Source organism: Zophobas morio, unplaced genomic scaffold (assembly GCF_036711695.1).
Source record: "Zophobas morio isolate AGI-343-1 ecotype UQ-CSIRO unplaced genomic scaffold, CSIRO_AGI_Zmor_V1 ptg000030l, whole genome shotgun sequence".
NCBI lineage: Eukaryota > Metazoa > Arthropoda > Insecta > Coleoptera > Tenebrionidae > Zophobas > Zophobas morio.
The window spans coordinates 2,260,041-2,280,851 of record NW_026972135.1 but is presented as its reverse complement, the minus strand read 5'-3'; the positions used below and the strand labels follow the sequence as shown (position 1 = coordinate 2,280,851).

The 20,811-nt window shown below is 34.7% G+C and overlaps 1 protein-coding gene across 3 annotated transcripts; it reads right to left on the bottom strand.

The window, feature by feature from the left end:
• Positions 1-1,947: 1,947 nt before the first annotated feature.
• On the bottom strand, positions 1,948-20,811 carry LOC135138119 (phospholipid-transporting ATPase ABCA1-like). Of its 3 annotated transcripts, none has more exons than XM_064067992.1 (19): positions 20,722-20,811; positions 19,507-19,719; positions 19,219-19,455; positions 19,051-19,163; positions 18,863-19,003; positions 18,694-18,812; positions 18,432-18,648; positions 18,200-18,385; positions 17,501-18,150; positions 17,286-17,451; positions 16,868-17,243; positions 9,703-9,764; positions 9,301-9,653; positions 9,058-9,252; positions 8,732-9,005; positions 8,554-8,679; positions 8,292-8,504; positions 2,069-3,225; positions 1,948-2,021 (listed from the first exon to the last, which is right to left on the bottom strand). In XM_064067992.1, exons 2-19 carry the CDS (start codon positions 19,701-19,703, stop codon positions 1,989-1,991), a joined length of 4,815 nt encoding a protein of 1,604 aa, XP_063924062.1. In that variant the 5' UTR covers positions 19,704-19,719; positions 20,722-20,811; the 3' UTR covers positions 1,948-1,988. The 3 variants fall into 3 exon arrangements, with proteins under 3 accessions (XP_063924062.1, XP_063924063.1, XP_063924061.1); XM_064067993.1 differs by lacking the exon at positions 20,722-20,811 and having other exon boundaries at positions 2,069-2,740; positions 2,798-3,225; positions 19,507-19,805; XM_064067991.1 differs by lacking the exon at positions 20,722-20,811 and having other exon boundaries at positions 19,507-19,805.

Here is a 20,811-nt window from a genome sequence, read left to right as displayed (position 1 = left end):
TAGTTTTTTCAGTTTTAGTTTTTTCAGTTTCTAGCATTTTCAACTTTTCTTTTCAATTTTTGATTTCCAATTTTTCCAGTTTTCATTTGAAATATGTAATAATAATTATAATGATTTGAATTGTTTCATTTTTTCAATTTGACAATTTTAGCATTTTTCTATTTTTCAGTTACAGAATTTATTATTTTTTTTATTTTTTCGATTTTGTATTTTTTCTATTGTAAATTTTTCAATTTCTCGATATTTAATTTTTCAGTTTTTCGATTTTACCATATTTGGGCTCTAATTTTTCTTTCGATTTATTAATTTTTTGGATTTTTAATTGTCTCAATTTTTTTCAGTGCTTCAGTTTTTCATTTCTTCAGTTCTTCGTTTTGTAATTTTGCGATCTTCTGCTTTTTCGATTTTTTAATTTTTGCAATCAAAAAATTGAGAAAATTGCAAAATCTTAAAATTGATAAATCAAAAATGAAAAAACTAAAATGTATAAAACGAAAACTGAAAAATCTAAAAATTAGACATTAAAAACTTGAAAAATTGAAGAAATGAAAAATTCAAAATCGGAAAAAAACGAAATGTTGAATAAAACAAAGAAATCTGAAAATCGTATAACTGGAAATCCAAAAACTGTAGAATTGAAAACGGGAAAAAAAAATAAAATAAAAGAAACGAACAATTACAAAATTGTAAAATTGAAAAAACAAAAATAAAAAAACAAAAGCATATAAAATGGAAATTTTAAAAATCTAAAAAGTGGAAATCTAGTAATTGAAAAATTGAAGAAACGAAAAATTCAAAAACCGAGACTAGAAATTGAGAAACTTAAAAATCGAAAAAGAGGAAAGTAGAAAAAATGAAATACGTATTGTAAAATCGAAATATTGAAAATTAAAGAAATCGGAAAATCGTATAACAGAAGTCCAAAAATTGCAAAATTGAAAAATTTTAAAATTGGAAAACCCAACAACTGGAAAATGTAAGACTTAAATTTGAAAAGCTGAATAAATAGAGGAAATAATAAAAACAAAAATTGCAGGAAAATGAAAAATAAATATCAAGAAAAGTCGAAAAATTAAAAATTGGAAAAAAACTGAAAACCGAAAAATTGGGGAAATAAAAAATCAAAAAATCGAAAAGTTGAAAAATTTAAAAATCTAAAAGTCAAAAAACTCAAGTCTCGAAACTGAAATATTGAAAAATTGAAAAATGGATTATCCAAAAAATCTTTTTACTTTTAGATTTTTTGATTTTTAGTTTTTTTTTAGTTTTAGATTTTTCAGTTTCTAGCTCTTTCAATTTTTCTTCTCCTCAATTTTTGATTTTCAATTTTTCCAGTTTTCAGTTTAAAATGTAATAATAAATGTATGATTTTTCAATTTGACAATTTTAGCATTTTTCCGTTTTTCAATTATTGAATTTAATTTTTTTTATTTTTCGATTTTTCTTGATATTTATGTCATTTTCCCGTTTTTAATTTTCCATTTTCTTGATTTTCTGTCACAATTTTGGTTTTTTTCGATTGTTAATTTTTCAATTTATCGATATATATTTTTTTTAAGTTTCTCAATTTGGAATCAAAAAATTGAAAAAATGCAAAATCTTAAAATTGACAAATCAAAAATGAAAAAACGAAAATGTACAAAAACGAAAACTGAAAAATCTAAAAATTAGAAATCAAAAACTTGAAAAATTGAGGAAATAAAAAATTCAAAATCGAAAGATTAAAATTGAGAAATTTAAATATCGAAAAAGTGCAAAATCGAAAAAACAAAATATCTAGGTACTGTAAAGTCGAAATATGGAATATATATTAAAAAAATAAAACAAAAGAAAAACTGTGATATCCATACCCATCTACATATTATTACTTGTTTATAGAAAGCGACACAGACGACAGACAGACACACGGACGAAAAATAAAATGCCAAAAAAAAATGAGGACATAAACACTTTATTGTAACAATTTATGTGATTAATTATCCCCTTCGTCAATCCTGGTGCTGCACAAAACTCAAAAATACCTAAAACTCCCCATTAACAACCAGATCTCCCCTTCACCTAAACATACCTGTTCTAAACTACACTGTCCCAACGAGTACTCATCAATCAGAAGATTCTTCTTATTCTTCTCTATTGTCCCAAACATCTTCGACCACGACACCGAAGTGTCCCCCAATTCGTACGTCGCCATCTCCTGAAACTGCTCGACCAACCTAGACCCCGGAAAATTCCTCTTGACAAACTCATCCACATCTTTAAGCTTCCGATCAGTCGGCGGCTTCTTCACCTTCACAATCAAAGAATAAGCTTGAGCAAATCGGTTCTTCAGCCTCTGACTAGACCCAATACACTTGAAATTCCCATTCACCATAATAGCCATCCTGGTACAAAGCGCTTCGCACTCCTCCATGCTATGGGAGGTCAAAATGATGCTCTTCCCCTTTTCCCTCAACTTCGCCAGCGCCGCCCACATGATCCTCTTAGCCGCTGGGTCCATTCCCGTGGACGGTTCGTCCAGGTACACGATGGGTGGATCCCCCGTGGTGGCCACAGCAGCGCTAACCTTCCTCTTATTCCCTCCACTCAAATTCTTGATCCTCTTATCCAGGTGCTTGTTGAAATCGAACTCCTTGGCCAGGGTTTCCGCGAGTTTGCCGCACTCCTTGCGATGCACCCCCCGGATGAGCGCGAACAGGGTGACGGTTTCCCTAGCCGTGAGGTCGTCGAGGAGGGCGTCGAACTGGGGGCAGTACCCCAGGTACTTCTGGACGGTCTTGGGGTCGCTGCTTATGCTCACCCCGTTGACGAAGGCGTCGCCGTGGGAAATGCGGATGTGTCCGGTTATCATCTTGAAGGTGGTGGTTTTGCCGGCGCCGTTTTCGCCCAGGAGGCCGAAGCACTCGTTGGGTTTCACCCCCAGGCTGATGCCGTTGACGGCGCGGAACTTGCCGTAGTACTTGGTGACGTCGCGGAGCACCAGGACGTAGGTGTTGAAGAGGTCCCGAGGGGGTGTCTCCCTCATGATCCTCATTTCCTCTTTGACGTCGCTGTCTACGTTGTCTAGATCGGGGGCTTTGGACTTGAAGCTGAAGATTTTGTGGAAGAGGTAGCCGAAGACGTGGTACTCGTTGATGATGAGTAGGAGGAAAAGTAGCAGACCCATTGCGAAGGATATGAGGATGTTGGCGCCTACTCCGGGGCGCTCGAGGGAGTAGTACTCGAGATCTGAAAATTTCTGATGTGTGTACTTTGCATAACTTTTTTTCTTTTAAAAAGCCGTACTAGTACCCTAAAAGCAGGTAAAAAAAATGAAAAAAAAAAACCTGGAAAAATCCATAAAAACATGTGATAGAGGAAAAATAATAAAAAAAATGGCGATGAAAAAATGGGGACAAAAAAACGATAAAGAGGCCATAAAAAGGAGAATACAAAAAAAAGATAAAAATAAAACAAAAGAGTGCCACAAAAGAGAAAAAAAAGTAGATAAAGAAACGAAAAGGCGAAAAAATGGCGATAAATGAAATTGACAAGAAAGAGACATAACATAGGCAAAATAGATAAAAAGGGACCGTAGAAAAGAAACAAAAAAGGAGATGAAAAATGGGACCAAAACGTGACTCGAATAAAGACGACAAATAGGAAAATTCCTAAAAGCAGTAACGAAAATAAAGTGTGACAAAAATTATACAAAAAATATGTGAGAAAACGAGACAAGAAAAGACAGTTAAAAAAGTAACAAAACGTGTGATTAAAAAAGGTGACAAAAAGGTTAAAAAATTATAAATAGAGATTAAAAAAGCAGTGATAACAAATGCGAAAGAACCAAAAAAGGGAAACAAAAAGATGACACAAAGGGATGAAAGAGGGACCAAAATACGCGAATCAAAGTAAGAAAAAGGTGAGAAAAAAAAAAGTGACCAAAAACGACACTAAAGGAAAAGCGACAAAAAAACAACTAAAAATAGTGGTAAAGAAGCTGATAATAAAAAACATAAAAAACGAGACAAAAATACCAAGAAATGTAAGGAACGAAAATCAGACAACGGAAATATACGTGAACCAAAAACGTGTTTCAAATAAACGTGCCAAAACTAAGGAGACGAAAAAGCGACAAAAAACATCAAAAAGTTGATAAAAAATGGAGAACAAAAAAATACGATAAAAAAGGCCAAGAAAAGAGGGACAAAAAAGGGAATAAAAAAACAAAAATACGAACAGAAAAATAATTGTCAAAAAAGGATCAAAAGAAGACGATAAAAGAAAGGGAACAAAAACACGACTCAAATAATGATGATAAAAGGTAACGAAAATAAAAGACTAAACAAAATATACAATCAAACAAATGCAAAATGAAAGGATAGTAAAAAAGACGGGACGACAAACAAAATGTAAGAAACAAGACGACAAAAAATAAAAAAGTCATACATAAATGCAAGTGAACGACAGGTAATAAAAAATCAGATTAAAACAGAGGTCCAAAGTAACAAAAAAGCAAAAAAAGGGACAAAAAGGCGAAAAAAAAAAGGCCACAAATAGCAATTAAAATAAAACTGGAAGAATGTGACAAAAAATCGATTAAAAAAGAGTCGAAAAGACAAACAAATCGATAAAATATTACCAAAAAGAAAGCGAAAAAGAGACCATACAAATGGGCACAAAGGAAGAAAATGGAAAATAGTGCCAAAAATGGAACTTATTAAAGACGACCAAAAAGGGACAAAAAATGGAGAAAAACCTCTAAGAGGGCATCAAAATGTGAACAGCAGGTCACAAAAAAAGAGATTAAAAGAGTGACAAAAAGGGCGATAAAAAAGATGCCAAAAAGACAACAAATAAGAAGAAAAAAAACGATAAATAAAAGAGATGAAAATGAAACAAAAAGTTGACGATAATGGATAAACAAGGCAAAAAAAGGGCAATGAAAATGAAAATGCAAAGGGGACTCAAAACGCAACTCATATAAAGACGACAAAAGGGAAGGTGGTAAAGAGAGCGACAAAACAAGCAATAAAAAGGGAGATACAATAGGGACTTAATGAAGACATCAGAAAAGGAGTACCAGACACGCAATTCAAAAAAAGCGTCAAAAATTTTGATAAAAAAAAGGCAAAAAAGTGACAAAACGACACCAAATAAAAAAACAACAAAAGTGGGTGAGAAATAAAGTGGATAAAATAATAAAAATATAACAGAAATACCAATAAAATTTAAATAAGAGTAAAAAATATGACCAAAAAGGGGACTTGTCCCTTTTTTTCAAAAGTCAACTATATGGTCCAATTGAAGAGGGGATCAAAAAGTAGACCAAAAACCCGATTTAAATAAAGGGGGCGAAAAAAAATGCAACAAAAAATAACGAAAAAAGACGAGAAAAAACCGATAAAAAAGAAATAAAAAAGCAAAACAGCTCAAAAAATTTTACCAAAAAAAGGCGAGAAAAAAAAACCGAAAAAAGCAACGAAAGAATTGAAAAAGTGGACCGAAAACGCGAGAAAAAGGGAGACAGGGAACAAGACAACAAAAATGTTACAAAAAATATAGCACAAAAAAATGTAGGATAAAAGGCTAAATAAATTAAACAATCAAATGGTTAGAAAATTATCGCAAAAAAATGGAGATGAAGAAAATGCAACATAAAAGACGATGAAAAGGAAACAAAAAATACTATAAAAGTCCATGAGTAAAGGTGAGCAATAGGAGAAAAGAATTAGATTAAGAAGGGGTCCAAAGTGACAAAAAAGCAAGGAAAAAATTAGAAACGGTAATAAACAAGCGATAAAGAAATTTGAAAAGGAATAAAAGACGATATGAAAGAGATAGTAAGAAAAGCGAAAAAAGATTATACAAAAGGGTACGAAGTGGTAGGTGGCAAAGAGTACCAGAAAGAACACGGCAAAAAAGGGAAGAACAAAAGGCGATAAAAAGTTCACAAAAAAATCAAGAAAAAAACTGAAAAATGACTAAAAAAAAGGTGGCAAAGAAAGCACAGAAGTGACTAAAAGAGAGTCAATAAAGACTACAAAAGGTCATTAAAAACGTAGCAACAAGCAACAAAAACAATAAGAATAAAAAGAGGTTTAGAGGTGACAAAAGAGACAAAAACCTAAAAAAGGGGACATGAAAATTAATGGAGACCAAAAATACGACATAAAAAAGGGGATAAAAATAAAGAAGAAGACAAAAAAATAGGAGAAAAAAAGGAGTGAATAAACGGAGACAAAAAAGCGACAAAAAAATCGATAGAAAGAAGACAATAAAAAAATGTGTCAAAAAAGCTATTAAAAAAATGGGAACAAAAACAAAGAAAAAAAGCTATAAAAAAGACGAGTAAAATTCTAGACGGCGATAAAAAGTGTCCAAAAACGCGATTGAAAAGAAAGCGACAAAAATTATTATAAAAAAGCAAAAAAAGTGACAAAAAACCACCAAACAAATATCAGCAAAAACAACGAGAAACAATGTGAAAAAAAGCATTAAAAAAGTAACATAAATACCACTAAAATTTAAAAAGAGGTCAAAAAATGTGACAAAAAGCGGACAAAATAGGGGACCAAAGAGTGGACCAAAAACGTGATTCAAATAAATGGGACGAAAAAAAAACGATAAAAAACGCAAAAAAAGACCTTACAAAAACGGCCCCAAACAAAAAAACCAACAAAAAAACACGAAAAAGTAACAGACGACAACAAAAAACGATAAAAACAAACAAAAAAACAACAAAAGTTAAAAAAGGTAAAAAACGTGACAAAAAAGCTATAAAAAAGGGACGGAAAAAGAAGACTGAACTAACGGACTAAAAACGTTATTCAAGTGAAGGTGACAAAAAGGCGATGAAAAGGGAACAAAAAATACCATGAAAAGTCCATGAACAAAGGTGAGCAACAGGAAAAAAAATGAGATTAAGAAGGGGCCCAAAGTGACAATGAAAGCAACGAAAAAATGAGAAAAAGTGACTAAAAAAACAATCAATAAAGACTATAAAAAAGTCATTAAAACCATAAACAACAGGCCACAAAAACAATAAGAACAAAAAGAGGGACAGAGGCGACAAAAAAGGGACAAAAGCCTAAAAAAAAGAAGGAAGTGGAAAAACGGAGATAAAAAGCGATAAAAATCAGTAAAAAAACATTACAAGAAAATGGAAAGGGGGATCAAACCTCAACTCATATAAATACAACAAAGGGCGACAAAAAGAGGCTAAAAAATCATCAGAAAAAGGCGACAAAAAAGTGGCAATAAAAAAGTTGAGAAAGGGTATCAAAAACGCCAATTAAAAAAAATGCGACATAAAATTCGTTAAAAAAAGCGAGGAAAAAAGAAGTAACAAAAAAATAGCACCAAAGAAAAAGCAACAAAAAAACAACAAAAAAAAGTGAGAAAAAAAGGTGACAGTAAAAAAATATGAAAAGGGGAACATAGATACCAAACAAATTAAAAGGAGGGTTAAAAAATGTGCTAAAAATGGCAATAAAAATGGGTACAAAAAAGGAATTCAAAAATGGGGATGAAAAAGTGGACTTAAAATGCTATAAAAAAGGAAGGGACGAAACAACAAAACAATTTTACAAAAAGATGTAGGGCAAAAAAATGTAATGAGAACAAATTACGAAAAATAAAGACACAAAAAGGAGACTGAAATAACGGACTAAAACAAATAAAAAAATCAAATGCATAGAAAAGGTTGTCAAACAGTAAGAGAGACCAAGAAAATGCAACAAAAAAGACGATGAAAGAATACAAAAATTTGATAAAAAGACCATAAACTAAGATGAACAAGAGGCGATAAAAATTAGATAAAAAAATAATAGCGCTAAAAAGAAACTCAGAGGCAACAAAAGAAACAAAAAGCCGAAAAAGGGGGACATAAAAAAGGAGACCAGAAATGCGACGTAAAAACAAACGATAAAAAGGAAGGAGACAAAAAATACCCGAAAAAAGGAATGAAAAAACGAAGAGGAAAAAAGCAACAAAAAAACGACAAGAAAATGTGACAAAAAATCTATCAAAAAATGGGCGCAAAATAAATCAGGAAAGAATAACAAACAAAAAAGTCATAAAAAAAGGCGGCCACAATTCGAGAAAAAATTGGAAAAAATAAAAATAAGGAATTACAAAATGCGAAAAGGAGACAATAAGAAAGGCACAACAAACGGGGCAAGAAAAACAGGTGATAAATAAAATGAGTAACGAATGCGACAAAATGGGGCAACAAAAGGCGAAAAAAGTAGATTACAAAAATAAAGACAATACAAAAAAATTTGTATTATTCCACTTCTACAATTCAAACTTACCACAGCATTTCGGTGTTGATTGACACGCCAATTCTGGCGTGGGGAACAGCTTACAAATCTTCATCAGCTGGTCTATGTTTGAAATGGCCAACAACCCTCTCACCAGAGAGTAGAACGGGATGAAAAGAAATACCCAGTGCAGTGGTTTCGCTATATGTGTAAGTTCCAGTTCTTCTACTTCTAGTATCATCAACATTAGAGGTGCCAGTTGCCCTACAACCAAAAATCAATCAAACCCGCCCGTCAACAAGTAAATCCGTACCGAAAACGTAGCCTATAAGAAATATTACAATGTAACCCATCGGAGGAGACTCGAAGAAAAACGAAAGCACGTAGACGGAGGTCAACCCATAGATGATGAAGGAGAAAAAAAGAAGACTCAAGCGACCTAAAAAGTACAACAACTTTGGTGCTGGGTTGACTATTTTCGAACGGTTTACCTAATTCTTCGTCCGTTGTTAACCCGTCGTACTGAATTATGAGTACCATGATAATTATAATGCAAAATGTTATCAAGTAAGTAATTATGTCGCACAAGAACGTTACCGTCCAGAACACTAAAACGTTGACACCAGAAACGAATTGAAGGTGCTTGTTCCCAGAAGCACGTTCCCGGATGTAGAAGATGATATAGAATCCGGTAATTATGGCGGTTATAATCCCCATAATGAAAGCGAATTGCAGTCCTGCTAAGCTCTGGGTTTTCAGCAACAGCTACAAGACACATAATTGTCAAAAAACCCGTTTTGGTCGATGTCGTAGGAACCTGGAGCTGCGGAGGCATCGGAAGAGGGTGGTGGTAGTACGTGATGGTACCATTATGCAGCGAGCTTAGCACCAAACCCAGTGACAACGGTGCCGCATGGTACGGATCCCCATTAAACCAAGCTATGATGGTTTGCAAATTATAATCTGACGCCACTATGTAGTGTTTCCTTGTCCCAATGGCGGACAATTTGGTCTACGGGACTTAAACAATTACTCCCAGCGGTACCACGTCACAGAATACCTCTTCCACAATTCGTTTAGCGACGTCGGGAACTCTTTCCAGCTTGTGAGGTCGTACCGCCCTTTCGTACCGCTGGTAGGCCGCATCATCGGATGTCGCCGCAAGCGTTATCGTGGTGTCGTACGATTCCAGAGACATCTTCAGGGGGGCGTACGTGGTGGGTAGTTCTATATCGTCAGTGAGTAAGTACGTTATTACTAAAAGTATGATCGGTAGAAGAAACTGGATGAGTAGGAAAGGCCAGCTTCTGATGGTCGATAACACTTTCTTCAAAAGCATGGCCAAGATTTGGTTTGGGATTAAAGCTATACCCGACAAGTACTTGGTTTCTGTTTCGGTTGCACTTGAAGAGGCTGAAATTGGGGTTTCGTGATGTTGTTTCACTACTGGGTATATTTTTACCTTGTTGATTTGCATTTTTCGCGTATAATTTTGTGATGTCGGCGTCGTGGTCTGCTCCAATTCTGGAAAATTATTTCGGTATAATAATACTTGGACAGTGAAAAGTAGTAGTAAATCAGAATTAGAAAGTAAAACGAGTAGCAAACTCCTACTATTAGGAGGAAAGCAGGCAATGAAAGATGACTACAAAAAAGATAACAAAAAAGTAAAAAACGTGACAAACAAGACGATAAAAACAGCAACGAAAAAAGGTGTCAAAAATGTTTAAAAAACGATAAAAAAGGGAAAATAAAAAGGGCGGCCAAAACGCATTTCACACAAATGAGACAAAAAAGTCTACAAAAAACCAAGAAATGAACAACGACAAAAAAAGAGCGAGAAAAAAGAACAGTAAACAGAATGAATAACAGATGACAAAGAAAGCGAAAGAAACGACAAAAAGGCAATAAACGAAGAAGATAAAAATAGACAAAAAAGGGGACTCAGGGTTCCCTTTACGCGACTGGTGTAAAAGGTAGCTAAACAGTGTATAAAAAAGGGGGCAAAAAAGAATACAAAGAAAGCGAAAAAAGACAACAATAAGAGAAGATGAAGAAAGGACCAATAACATAACTCAAAAAATGATGAAAATACAGCGTCAAAAAAGAAGGCGAGAAAAGGTGAGAAAAAGAAATCTAGAAGTGTCAAAAACCGGAGACAAAGAAAAGCAGCAAGAGAAAGACGACGAAAAAACCGACCAAAAAGAAACTATAAAAAGGTATTAAAAAAGGCTAAAAAAAATCCGGTTACAAACGAGGTGAAGAACAAAATTGCGATAAAAAAACGAAAATGGTAGTAGAAAAAGGAGAAAAAGAAAGTTGACAAAAAAAGACGAAGATGATAAAAAGGAAAAAGCAACAAAGAAAAAGCGATAAAAAGAGGGCCCAAGGCCACAAGAACGCGAAAAAAGTCGAAAAAAAAGTGAAAAGGGATATAAAAAAGTTGGTGAAAAATTCATATAAAAATGAAAAAAAGAAAAAGGACAGAAAATGCAAGAAAAAAGTGACAAAAAAAGAAAAAAAGCAATAAATAAAGGGGAGTGAGAAGACAGTGAAAAAAGGTGACAAACAAAGCGACAAAGAAGGAAAGAAAAGAAATAAAAAAGTCACAATACGCGTCAAAGAAAGAAGATGAATAGGCTGTTCAAAAACGCAGCATAAAAGCGATAAAAAGTGACAAAAAACAAGAAAAAAATGCGAAAAAAGGAAACAAAAATGACCTTAAAAAAGGTTACAAAAAAACAAATGGTGAAAAGAATACGATAAATAAAAGAGCCATAAAGGCAACAAAAAATGGCAAAAAAGGTTTTTATCCTTTTTTCAAAGAAAAAGAAGATGAAAAAAGCGATAAAAGCTACAAAAATCGGTGAGAAAAAGAAATTGGCAAAAGAAAGACGACAGAAAAACAACAACAAAAATACTACAAAGGACAAATACAAAGACTACAAACAAAGCTAATAACAAAATTGCGATAAAAAGAAGTCAAAAACCACCACAAAAATAACGATTAAAAAACCGCAAAAGCCGATTAATCGAGGCAGCAAAACAAGAGATAAAAAAGGCGTCAAAAAAGGATAAAAAAAGAAATCTAAAAAACTGTCAAAAACCGGAGACAAAGAAAAAGCGGCAAGAGGAAGACGACGAAAAACCGACCAAAAAGAGCTATAAAAAGTTGTTTAAAAAGGCTACAAAAAGGTTCACTACAAACGAGACATATAAGTGACAAAAAACAGCGACAAGAAAATCGGGAGACTAAAATAAAGACAAACAAAAAACCCTACAAAAAAAAGATCATAAACACGACGACAAAAGGCAATAAAAATTGTTTAAGTATACAAAAAAAGAGGGATAAAAAAGGGGACCAAAAACTCAACAAAAACAAGGCAGCAAAAAGGAGGACAACAAAATAAGCAACAAAGAAAAAGGCAACAGAAAGTTCACAAAAAATGTGATAGGAAAAACGACAAAAAAAAGATAAAAAAGAAAAGGCGACAAAGAACTCATCGAAAGACCATCAAAAGTAGAAAAAAATGGAATAAATAAAGGAAGCAAAAAAAGGCAACAAAAGCCGATTAATCGAGGTAGCAAAATAAGGGATAAAAAAGGCGCCAAAAAAGAATAAAAAAAAGAAATCTAAAAAAGTGTCAAAAACCGGTGACAAAGAAAAAGCGGCAAGAGGAAGACGACGAAAAACCGACAAAAAAGAGCTATAAAAAGTTATTTAAAAAGGCTACAAAAAAGGTCCACTACAAACGAGACGAAGAACAAAATTGCGATAAAAAATGGTCTGAAACACGACAAAAATGACAGTAAAAAAGGAGAGAACGAACGTTCACCAAAAAGGAAAAGGTGGTAGAAAGAGGATTTGAAAAATGTACCAAAAGCTCGACTCAAATGAAAGCTACAAAAAATACGAGAAAAAAAGTGAGGAAAAAACAAGATAAACAGTAAAAGGCAACAAAAAAAAAGCCGAGAATGGGCTAAAAAGGGATACAAAAAAGTAGAAGAATAAAGGGAACGAAAACGTAATTCATATAAACGTGAAAAAAAAAGAAAAAAGGAAAAAGACAAAAAATGCAAGAAGAAAAGTGACAAAAAAGGACGAAAAAACCAACAAAGAAAGGGGAGAGAGAAGACAGGGAAAAGAAAGGTTACCAACAAGGCGACAAAAAAGGAGAGAAAAGAAATAAAGCGGTCACGAAACGCGTCAAAAAAGACCTAAAAATAGCCTACAAAAAAACGGCAAAAGGCGAAAAGAATACGGTAAATAAAGGAGCTACAAAAGCAACAAAAATGGAGCAAAAAGGATAAAAAAGGGCGGAAAAAGGCAAAAAAGAAGATGAGAAAAATGGGAGCAAAAACGCAATTCAAAAAATTGTGACGGAAAAAAAAACACAAAAGAATAAATAAAGAAGTGCAGAAAGTGACCCAAATCCGTGAGAAAAAGAAAATGGCATAAAAAGACGACAAAAAAACAACAACAAAATGACTAGAAAACGGACTAAAAAGGCCACAAAGAAAGCGAGCAAAAAATTACGATAAAAATGCTCAAAAACCGTCGCATAAATAAGGATTAAAAAGGACAAGAAATGTGTCAAAAAAAGCTTATCGAAGATGAAAAAAGGGGTTCAGAAAAGACAGAAAAATGGGCACAAAAATGAAATTCAAATAAAGGCCACAAGAAGAAATGCAGCGATAAGTCACGGAAACTTTTCTGAAGAAAAAGCCACAAAGAATAAGCGAAAAAAAAGGACAGAAAAAAGATAGTATAAAAAGGCGAGAATCAAGACAAAAAAAGGTAACCAATAAAGGAGACAAAAAGGGCAACCAATAAAGAAGATGAAAAAGGGAACCACAAGTTCGACTCAAAAAAGTATAAAGGGGAATGGAAAAGGTGACAAAAACACAATAAAAAGGACGACAAAATAAGCGACCAAAAAGAAGCGACAGAAAGTAAACAAAAACGACGTCAAAAAAGGCCATAAAAACCAACAAAAAGGCGATACAAAGCAGATATAAAGACGATAAAAAGGCCAAAAAATTGTGAATAACAGGTGATAAAAAATTAAATTGAAATGTCCAAAGTGACAAAATAGGCATAAAGTGATAAAAAGGGGGAGCAAAGAGGTCACAAAAAAGCACAAGGTGAAGGTTGTTAAAGGGGGCAAAAATGAAGACCAAAATGTGACAAAAAAAGCATAAATTAGGGTGAAACAAACGCAACAAAAAAGTCCACCAAAAAAGACGAAAAAAGCCGAAAAGAAGACTAAAAAGGGATACAAAAAAATAGATGAAAAAGGAACCGACTACGTAACTCATATAAAAATGACAAAAGGAAAAGGACAAAGAAATGCATGAAAAAAAGTGACATAAAAGAACCAAAAAGGCGACAAAGCAGGGAAGAAATGATGACAGAAAGATAATATATAAAAGGGTCATAAACGCTTCAAAAAAAGATGGAGATGGTGTTCAAAAACGCAATTCGCATAAAAGCGACAGAAAGTGAGGAAAAAAGGTAACAAAGAAAAAGCAACAAAAAAAGGCAACAACAAGGGATAAAAAAAAGGTTATAAAAACCAGCAAAAGACAAAAAGCACACGATAAATAAAGGAGCCAAAACACATAACAAAAAAGTGGCAAAAAAAGGATAAAAAAGGGCCGAAAAAAGCAAAAAATGAGATGAAAATGGTGACCAAAAACGCGACAAAAGAATAGAAAAAAACAAATCTAAAAAGTTACAAAAACCGGCGAGAAAAAGAAAGTGGCAAAAGAAAGATGACGAAAAAACGACAACAAAAAAAAACTACAAATTTGGATAAAAAGCCACAAACAAAGCGAAAAACGACAAGAAATCTGTCAAAAAATGCGAAGAGAAGGCGAAAAAGGTGGTTCAATAAAGATGGATTAAGGGATTAAAGGGGCACAAAGATACAGCTCAAATAAAGGCAACAAGAAGGAATGCAACGAAAACGTCTACAAAAAACACGGAACCTTTTCCGAAGAAAAAGCGACCAAGAAAAAGCGTTAAAGAAGGGGTGAGAAAAGATAGTAAAAGGTCACAAACAAGACGAAAAAAGGTTATAAACAAAGGAGCAAAAAAGGCAACAAAAAAAATGAAAAATGGGCTGCAAGTGCGAATCGACGAAGAAAAAGGTGACAGAAAGTCCGCAAAAAATGTGACTATAGAAACGACAAAAGAAGCACATAAAAAAAAGATAAGACGGCAAGAATCAACAAAAAGGACAAAAAATGGTGAATAACAGGTGACAAAAAATTAAATTGTTAGGTCCAGACTCCAGACCCACGAAAAACATAAAAAGCGATAAAAAGGGGGTCACAAAAAGACCCTAACAAGATGAAGGTAGGTAAAGGGGACGAAAATGAAGACCAGAAAGTGACAAAAAAAGGATAAATAAGTGTGAAACAAAGGCAAGAAAAAAGTGACGAATAGGCAAGAGAAAAGAGAAAAAGCAACAAAGAAAACGCGATAAAAAAGGGAATAAAAAGCCACAAAAAGGAGAAAAAACTGAAAAGGAGACTACAAAGGGATACAAAAAAATAAATGGAAAAAGGGACCAAAAACTCATAAAAATAACAAAAAGGAAAAGCATAACAAATGGAAGAAAAAAGCGTCAAAAAAGGACCAAAAGGCAAAACAAAGAGAGGGAAGACGGTGAAAAAAAGCGACAAATAAGGAGAAAAAAGGTGACAGAAAAATAATAAATAAAATAATAATAATAATAATATAAAAAGGCAACAAAGAGGAAGCAATAAAAAACGGTGACAAGAATACGATAAATAAAGGAGCCAAAACACATAACAAAAAAAAAATGGCAAAAAAGGATAAAAAACGGCCCAGAAAAGGCAAAAAATGAGATAAAAATGGTGACCAAAACGCCACTCTAAAATTGCGACAGAAAAAAGCGACAAAAGAATAAAAAAAACAAATCTAAAAAGTTACAAAAACCAGTGAGAAAAAAAAGTGGCAAAAGAAAGATGACAAAAAAACAACAACAAAAAAGACTATAAAATGGGATAAAAAGCCACAAACAAAGCGAAAAACGACAAGAAATGTGTCAAAAAATGCGAACAGAAGGCGAAAAAGGTAGTTCAATAAAGATAGATAAAGGGGCACAAAGATACAACTCAAATAAAGACAACAAGAAGGAATGCAACGAAAAAATCTACAAAAAAATACAGAAACTTTTCCGAACGAAAAGCGACCAAGAAAAAGCGTTAAAAAAGGGGAGAGAAAAGATAGTAAAAGGTCACAAACAAGACGAAAAAAGACTATAAATAAAGGAGCAAAAGGCAACAAAAAAATATGAAAAATGGGCTACAAGTGCGCACCGACGAAGAAAAAGGTGACAGAAAATCCACAAAAAATGTGACAACAAAACGACAAAAAAAGCAGATAAAAAAAGATAAGACGACAAGAATCAACAAATGGCGAAGCAAAGCAGATATAAATAATACAAAAGGCCAAAAAAGTTCACAGAAAATACTAGAAAAAAAAATGACGAATAGGCAAGACAAAGGGCAAAAAGCAACAAAGAAAACGCGATAAAAAGGGAATACAAAGCCACAAAAAAGGAGACTACAAAGGGATACAAAAAAGTAGACGAAAAAAGGGACCAAAAACTCATAAAAATAACAAAAAGGAAAAGGATAACAAATGCAAGAAAAAAGCGACAAAAAAGGACCAAAAGGCAAAAAAAGGAGAGAAGGAAGACGGTGAAAAAAGCCACAAAGAAAGAGAAAAAAGGTGACAGCAAAATAATAAATAAAATAATAACATAAAAAGGCAACAAAGAAAAAGCAACGAAAAACAGCGACAAGAATAAGATAAATAAAGGAGCCAAAAGGGCAAAAAAGAAGATGAAAAAAGGGCGCAAAAAGGTAGAAGAAAGCCAAAATCAAGACGAAAAAGGTTTTAAAGACAGGAGGCAAAGAGGCAACAAATAAAGAAAATGAAAAAGGGGACCACAAGTGCGACTCAAAAAAAAGGCAATAAAAACGCTACACAAAAGAATGTTAGAAAAAAGCAACAAACAAGGATCAGACACTACGAAAAAAGGCAATAAAAAGGGCTATAAAGGGGTACGAAAAGATAAAAAAAGCGAAGACGACAAAAAAAGCCATAAAAATTAGCCAAAAGGAGATGCAAAAATTAGATTGAAAGGTCCAAGGCAATGGAGACCAGAAGGTGACAAAAAAGTATAAATGAGGGTGAAACAAAGGCAACAAAAAAAGATAAAAAGGGGATCCAAAACGCTACTCAAAAAAAGGCAACAGAAAAGCTTCAAAAAGAGAAGGGTATAAGAAAATGCGACAAAAAACGGTGGCGAAAAGATGGTAACAAAGCCAAAAACAAAAGTGGGATTACAAAAATTTGTCATAAAAACGCGTTATAATTAGTGTTAATTTTAGTCGTCTAAATCTTATTCTTTAAAATAGAAGTACAATGGCAAAGTAGTTGTTGTAATGCATAATGTCTAGTAAAATACTTAGTTCTCTTAATGATGTTAAAAACTATTAAAAACCTGATAATTTATAACAAAGTAACCTCTGCTAGAACATTACTAAGTGTATAATGTGTTGCCTATCTACCCAAACCATCTACTCACTTCATGAAAACTTCCTCCAACGACGTCAACGAAATCCCATAACTCCGAATCTCCAACATCGACATATTGGCCTCCAAATCGCGCAAAAGCGACTCAAACTTCGCAGCCTCGTTCCCCGGTAGATGATACTTGAGTTCAGACCCCACGAAGGAGTGAATATCCACCTCGGGAATGTGCTTCCTCAGCAACCCAGTAATGCGCTCAGGCCGACAACGCGGGGTAACATCCAACACTAGGTAGTACCCCCCTCCGTACTTCTGCTTCAGAAAAAAACTCGACCCGCAACACTGAATCTCACCCGCCGCCATTATAGCCACCCTATCACCCAACAAATCCGCCTCGTCCATGAAATGCGTCGTCAGCAAAATCGTACGCCCTAAAAAAAACAGTAGTCTTTGTGTGATGCTAACCCACTAACCTTCTTTTTCTTGTTTGAGCAGATTCCAGACGGTCCTTCGGGCAGAGGGGTCCATTCCAGCGGTGGGTTCGTCCAGCATCACTACTTTGGATTTCCCACAGAGCGCTATAGCGACACACAGTTTTCGTTTCATGCCGCCGGATAACTGAGTCGGGTAGTTTTTGACCTGAAACCTACAACTTGAAAAACGTTTTTTGGTGTAGTCAAGAGACAACTTTATTTTCTAGTTCTAGTATTTTGAGGTAGGACCCCATCTCCTCCTTGATTGATTTCTTGCTCACTCCTTTCATCTGTCCGAAGTAGAAGAGGTGCTCTTCCACTGTGAGTTGGTCGAAGACGACGTTGTGCTGCAGACACAAGCCCATGCTATCTCGGACCTTTTGCGGGTTTTTTCGCACGTCGTAGTTGTTGATGAGAGCGGTTCCGTTAGTCGGGGGGATCATTCCGGCGATCATGTTCATCGTGGTGGTTTTACCGGCACCGTTGTGACCCAGGAGTACCGTGAGGTGGCCTTGGTACATGTCCAGGGTGATACCTCTGACGGCTTTGTGGCTTCCAAACGTTTTCGAAAGACTCATAAGTTTTATTCCGACGGGTAAATCTTCACTGAGTACCTCGAAGCTTTGTTTTTTCATGTTTGTAGTTTGTTCTTCTTGGTTGTCAGTTTCTTTGTCGCTGAACCAGAAGGAACGGGTACAGAGGAAGTACCAAGGTAGAGGGACTCCGAATTCGCCGGGGTATATCATTTCGATGTATAGGGCTAGTAGTAGGTAGAGGAAACTGTCTACTATTAGCATTATGAAGATGTCGCCTAGGCTGGTTTTGTGTGGACTTGGTACGGTGAAAAGGTTGTCGAAGTGTATTCCTAGAAAGATTTGGTTAGTGGTGCCGAGGTGGTACTACGTTTCAAATACCGGTGCCGATGGTTTCAAACGCGAAAATGTAAGTAGTCCCGAATCCTACTGCAGTACAAGAGAAGAGACTGGCAGCTAGTACTTTCGTTGCTCCTGGTTTCCCGGAGTCCTGCGATCTGTTAATTAACTGATATGGCAGAAAGGAAATTGCGAAGAAGAGAAGAGCGACCATAGCGGCAACACTTGCTGGAAAAACAACATCAAACAGTTGATAATAACACGACTGACTTACCTTTAGTGAAAAGAGTACTGATAAAGAAGGCTAAAGTGATCATGGTGCACAAATACAGGAACACAAACAAGAACAGAAGAAACCCATTGGAATTAGGGAACACTATGGTCAGCATGATTGTGGCTAAGATGACTGCAAAGGTGTTAACAATCAAACTGTAGGTGAACCAAGACAACCATTGCAACCACCCAGGAATCCCCATCACTTTCATCGATTCCTAACAACTTTTCTCTGTATTAAAGTAACCAAAAGTTGAAATTACCTTCAGCTGTTGTTCCTTTTCATGCGCGATCCCTTTCACCAACATACAAAAGTGAAAGAGATACAGCGCTATCAATAGTTGGGATATACCTGTTTCAAAGGTCACTTCATCCACAGCACCTGTAATTCATAACTGTGTAAAGTCACCACGTCTTGGTGATGTTCACTACCGAAAAACTGATCTTGACGAAACGCCGCAAACGGGAATCTTTGCATTTTGACTTCATATTCGGACCCATTGGCTTTGCCTTCGTTCATTAATGCTAGACTCAGACTTTGTTGAAGGTAAAGAAACCCACGTTCGTGGTAGTCTGGAATTACAAATTAGTACGAAATGAGAAAAATGAGGCAATCTTACGAGGAGTTCCTCCAAACTGGTCTTCAATTTGCCTGTGACCAAGCGACTCAGCCTGTGAGTAGAAAATTTTCGTCCGCCACGGAGAAAACTTGCCTTTTCTGGTCACCGGAAGTCTAAACTTCACCAGTAGGATTATCATCACACCATTATCATCATTTCTACCTATACCTTAACGTCATGTCAAAATCCTCAGGAAGTTCCCCGCTGCTGTTGACTCCTTTCAGATTATCACTAAAAGCCACCGCAAATCTAAGAACTGAGGAAAAGTTCGCATCTGAGTCAATTTTCTGGTCCAAGTCGGCTTTAGTTTCAAAAGGGACTACAAGCTTCACGTCGCTGCACGTGGAATCGATAGACATGGCTATTAACAAGCTCTTTGGGGAGAAGGCAACGACGTTTGGTAGTCTAGAGTTAGTCAATCTTTGATTCGAAAGTACTATTAGTCACCGAGCTTACCCTGCTGTATTTGAACAAACTTCCGACTCTGGGAGGTAAGTGCTTTCTGAAAAAGGTTCGAATGAGGTTTCTGGTATCTCTTCTATTTCGAATTGGTGTCTGATGAGGTAGAGAAGAAGACACACGGCGAGAGGAAAGAGAATCTCGCCAATCAGACGCAAAGGGCTTCGTCTTAATATTATCAAGTGCTTCCACATCAGGAGGTTAAATTTTCTGTAATAACCCATTTTTGGATGGATGAAGGATCAAGATATTAGACACTAAGGCGTAGGCATTTTTTCACTCTTGCTTTAATTGATCAGTTGTCACAAATGACGTGACAAGTTTGATTAGAGTTTGTTTTTTAGTTGCTGGAAGGATATTTGATATTGCTGGGTTAGAAATGACGGGGAGAAGTTTAGATGTTTCTTGAACTCTGAAGAAGAATTTATCGAGACTTTGAGACAGGTCGAATGGTAAAAAATCGAAAGATAAAAAAAAAATTAACGAATCGAAATGTGGCGGCACAATAACACGTTGGTAAGCGGAGAAAGATAAGCTCCTCCGTAGTCTAGTGGTAAGGGCACCCGCCCGGCAAGCGGTAAACGTGTGGTTCGATGCCCACCAGAGAAGCAACATTTTTCTTCGCTTACCTATAAAAGAATTTTAAATAACGAAAAATTAAAACACATCAAAAATATAAAAATGAAAAAATTGAAGAAACGAAAAATTGAAAGACGAGATTTTGAAAAATTTAGAAATTGAGACGGCGAATATTTAAATAATTAAAAACTGAAAAATTGAAAAATTATAAAATCGATAATTTGAAAAAATGAAAACTCCTAGAAACGAAAATTTGAAACTTTCAAAAATTAATAAATCAAAAAATCCAAAAGTCGAAAAATTGAAATTGGAAAAATCTAAAATTTGAAGAAAGAAAAAAATTGAAACGAGGAAAAATTAAAAATCGGAAAGTTGAAAAATTTCGAAAAACGAAAAATTAAAACACACACACGGAAAAATGTTATAATGATAGAATTGTGAAGTCCAAAAATAGTATAATCGTAAAGTTGCTGGTCAAAATAATTAAGAAACAAAAAGTTGAAAAATTGAAAAATTAAAAAATCGAAAAATTAAAAAAATTAAAATTGAGAAAGTGAAATTTTTAAATAATAAACATTGAGAAATCGAAAATTTGAAAAATTCAAAAGTTGAGAAAACCAAAAATCTACTTACTTTCAAGTTTCAGATAACCAGATTGCCAGATTTCCGTTCTTCCAGATTTCAACATTTTAATATTTCCATGTTTCCATATGTCCACATTTT

Bases quoted from the DNA above. Each gene is read 5' to 3' on its own strand.
- LOC135138119 (XM_064067991.1), bottom strand. From the start codon at position 19,733: ATGGGTTATTACAGAAAATTTAACCTCCTGATGTGGAAGCACTTGATA. The intron at 19,164-19,218 runs GTATAGGTAGAA...GGTGAAGTTTAG, and splicing joins GATTTTGACATGACGTTAAG to ACTTCCGGTGACCAGAAAAG. The intron at 18,151-18,199 runs GTATTTGAAACG...AAATCTTTCTAG, and splicing joins GTTTGAAACCATCGGCACCG to GAATACACTTCGACAACCTT.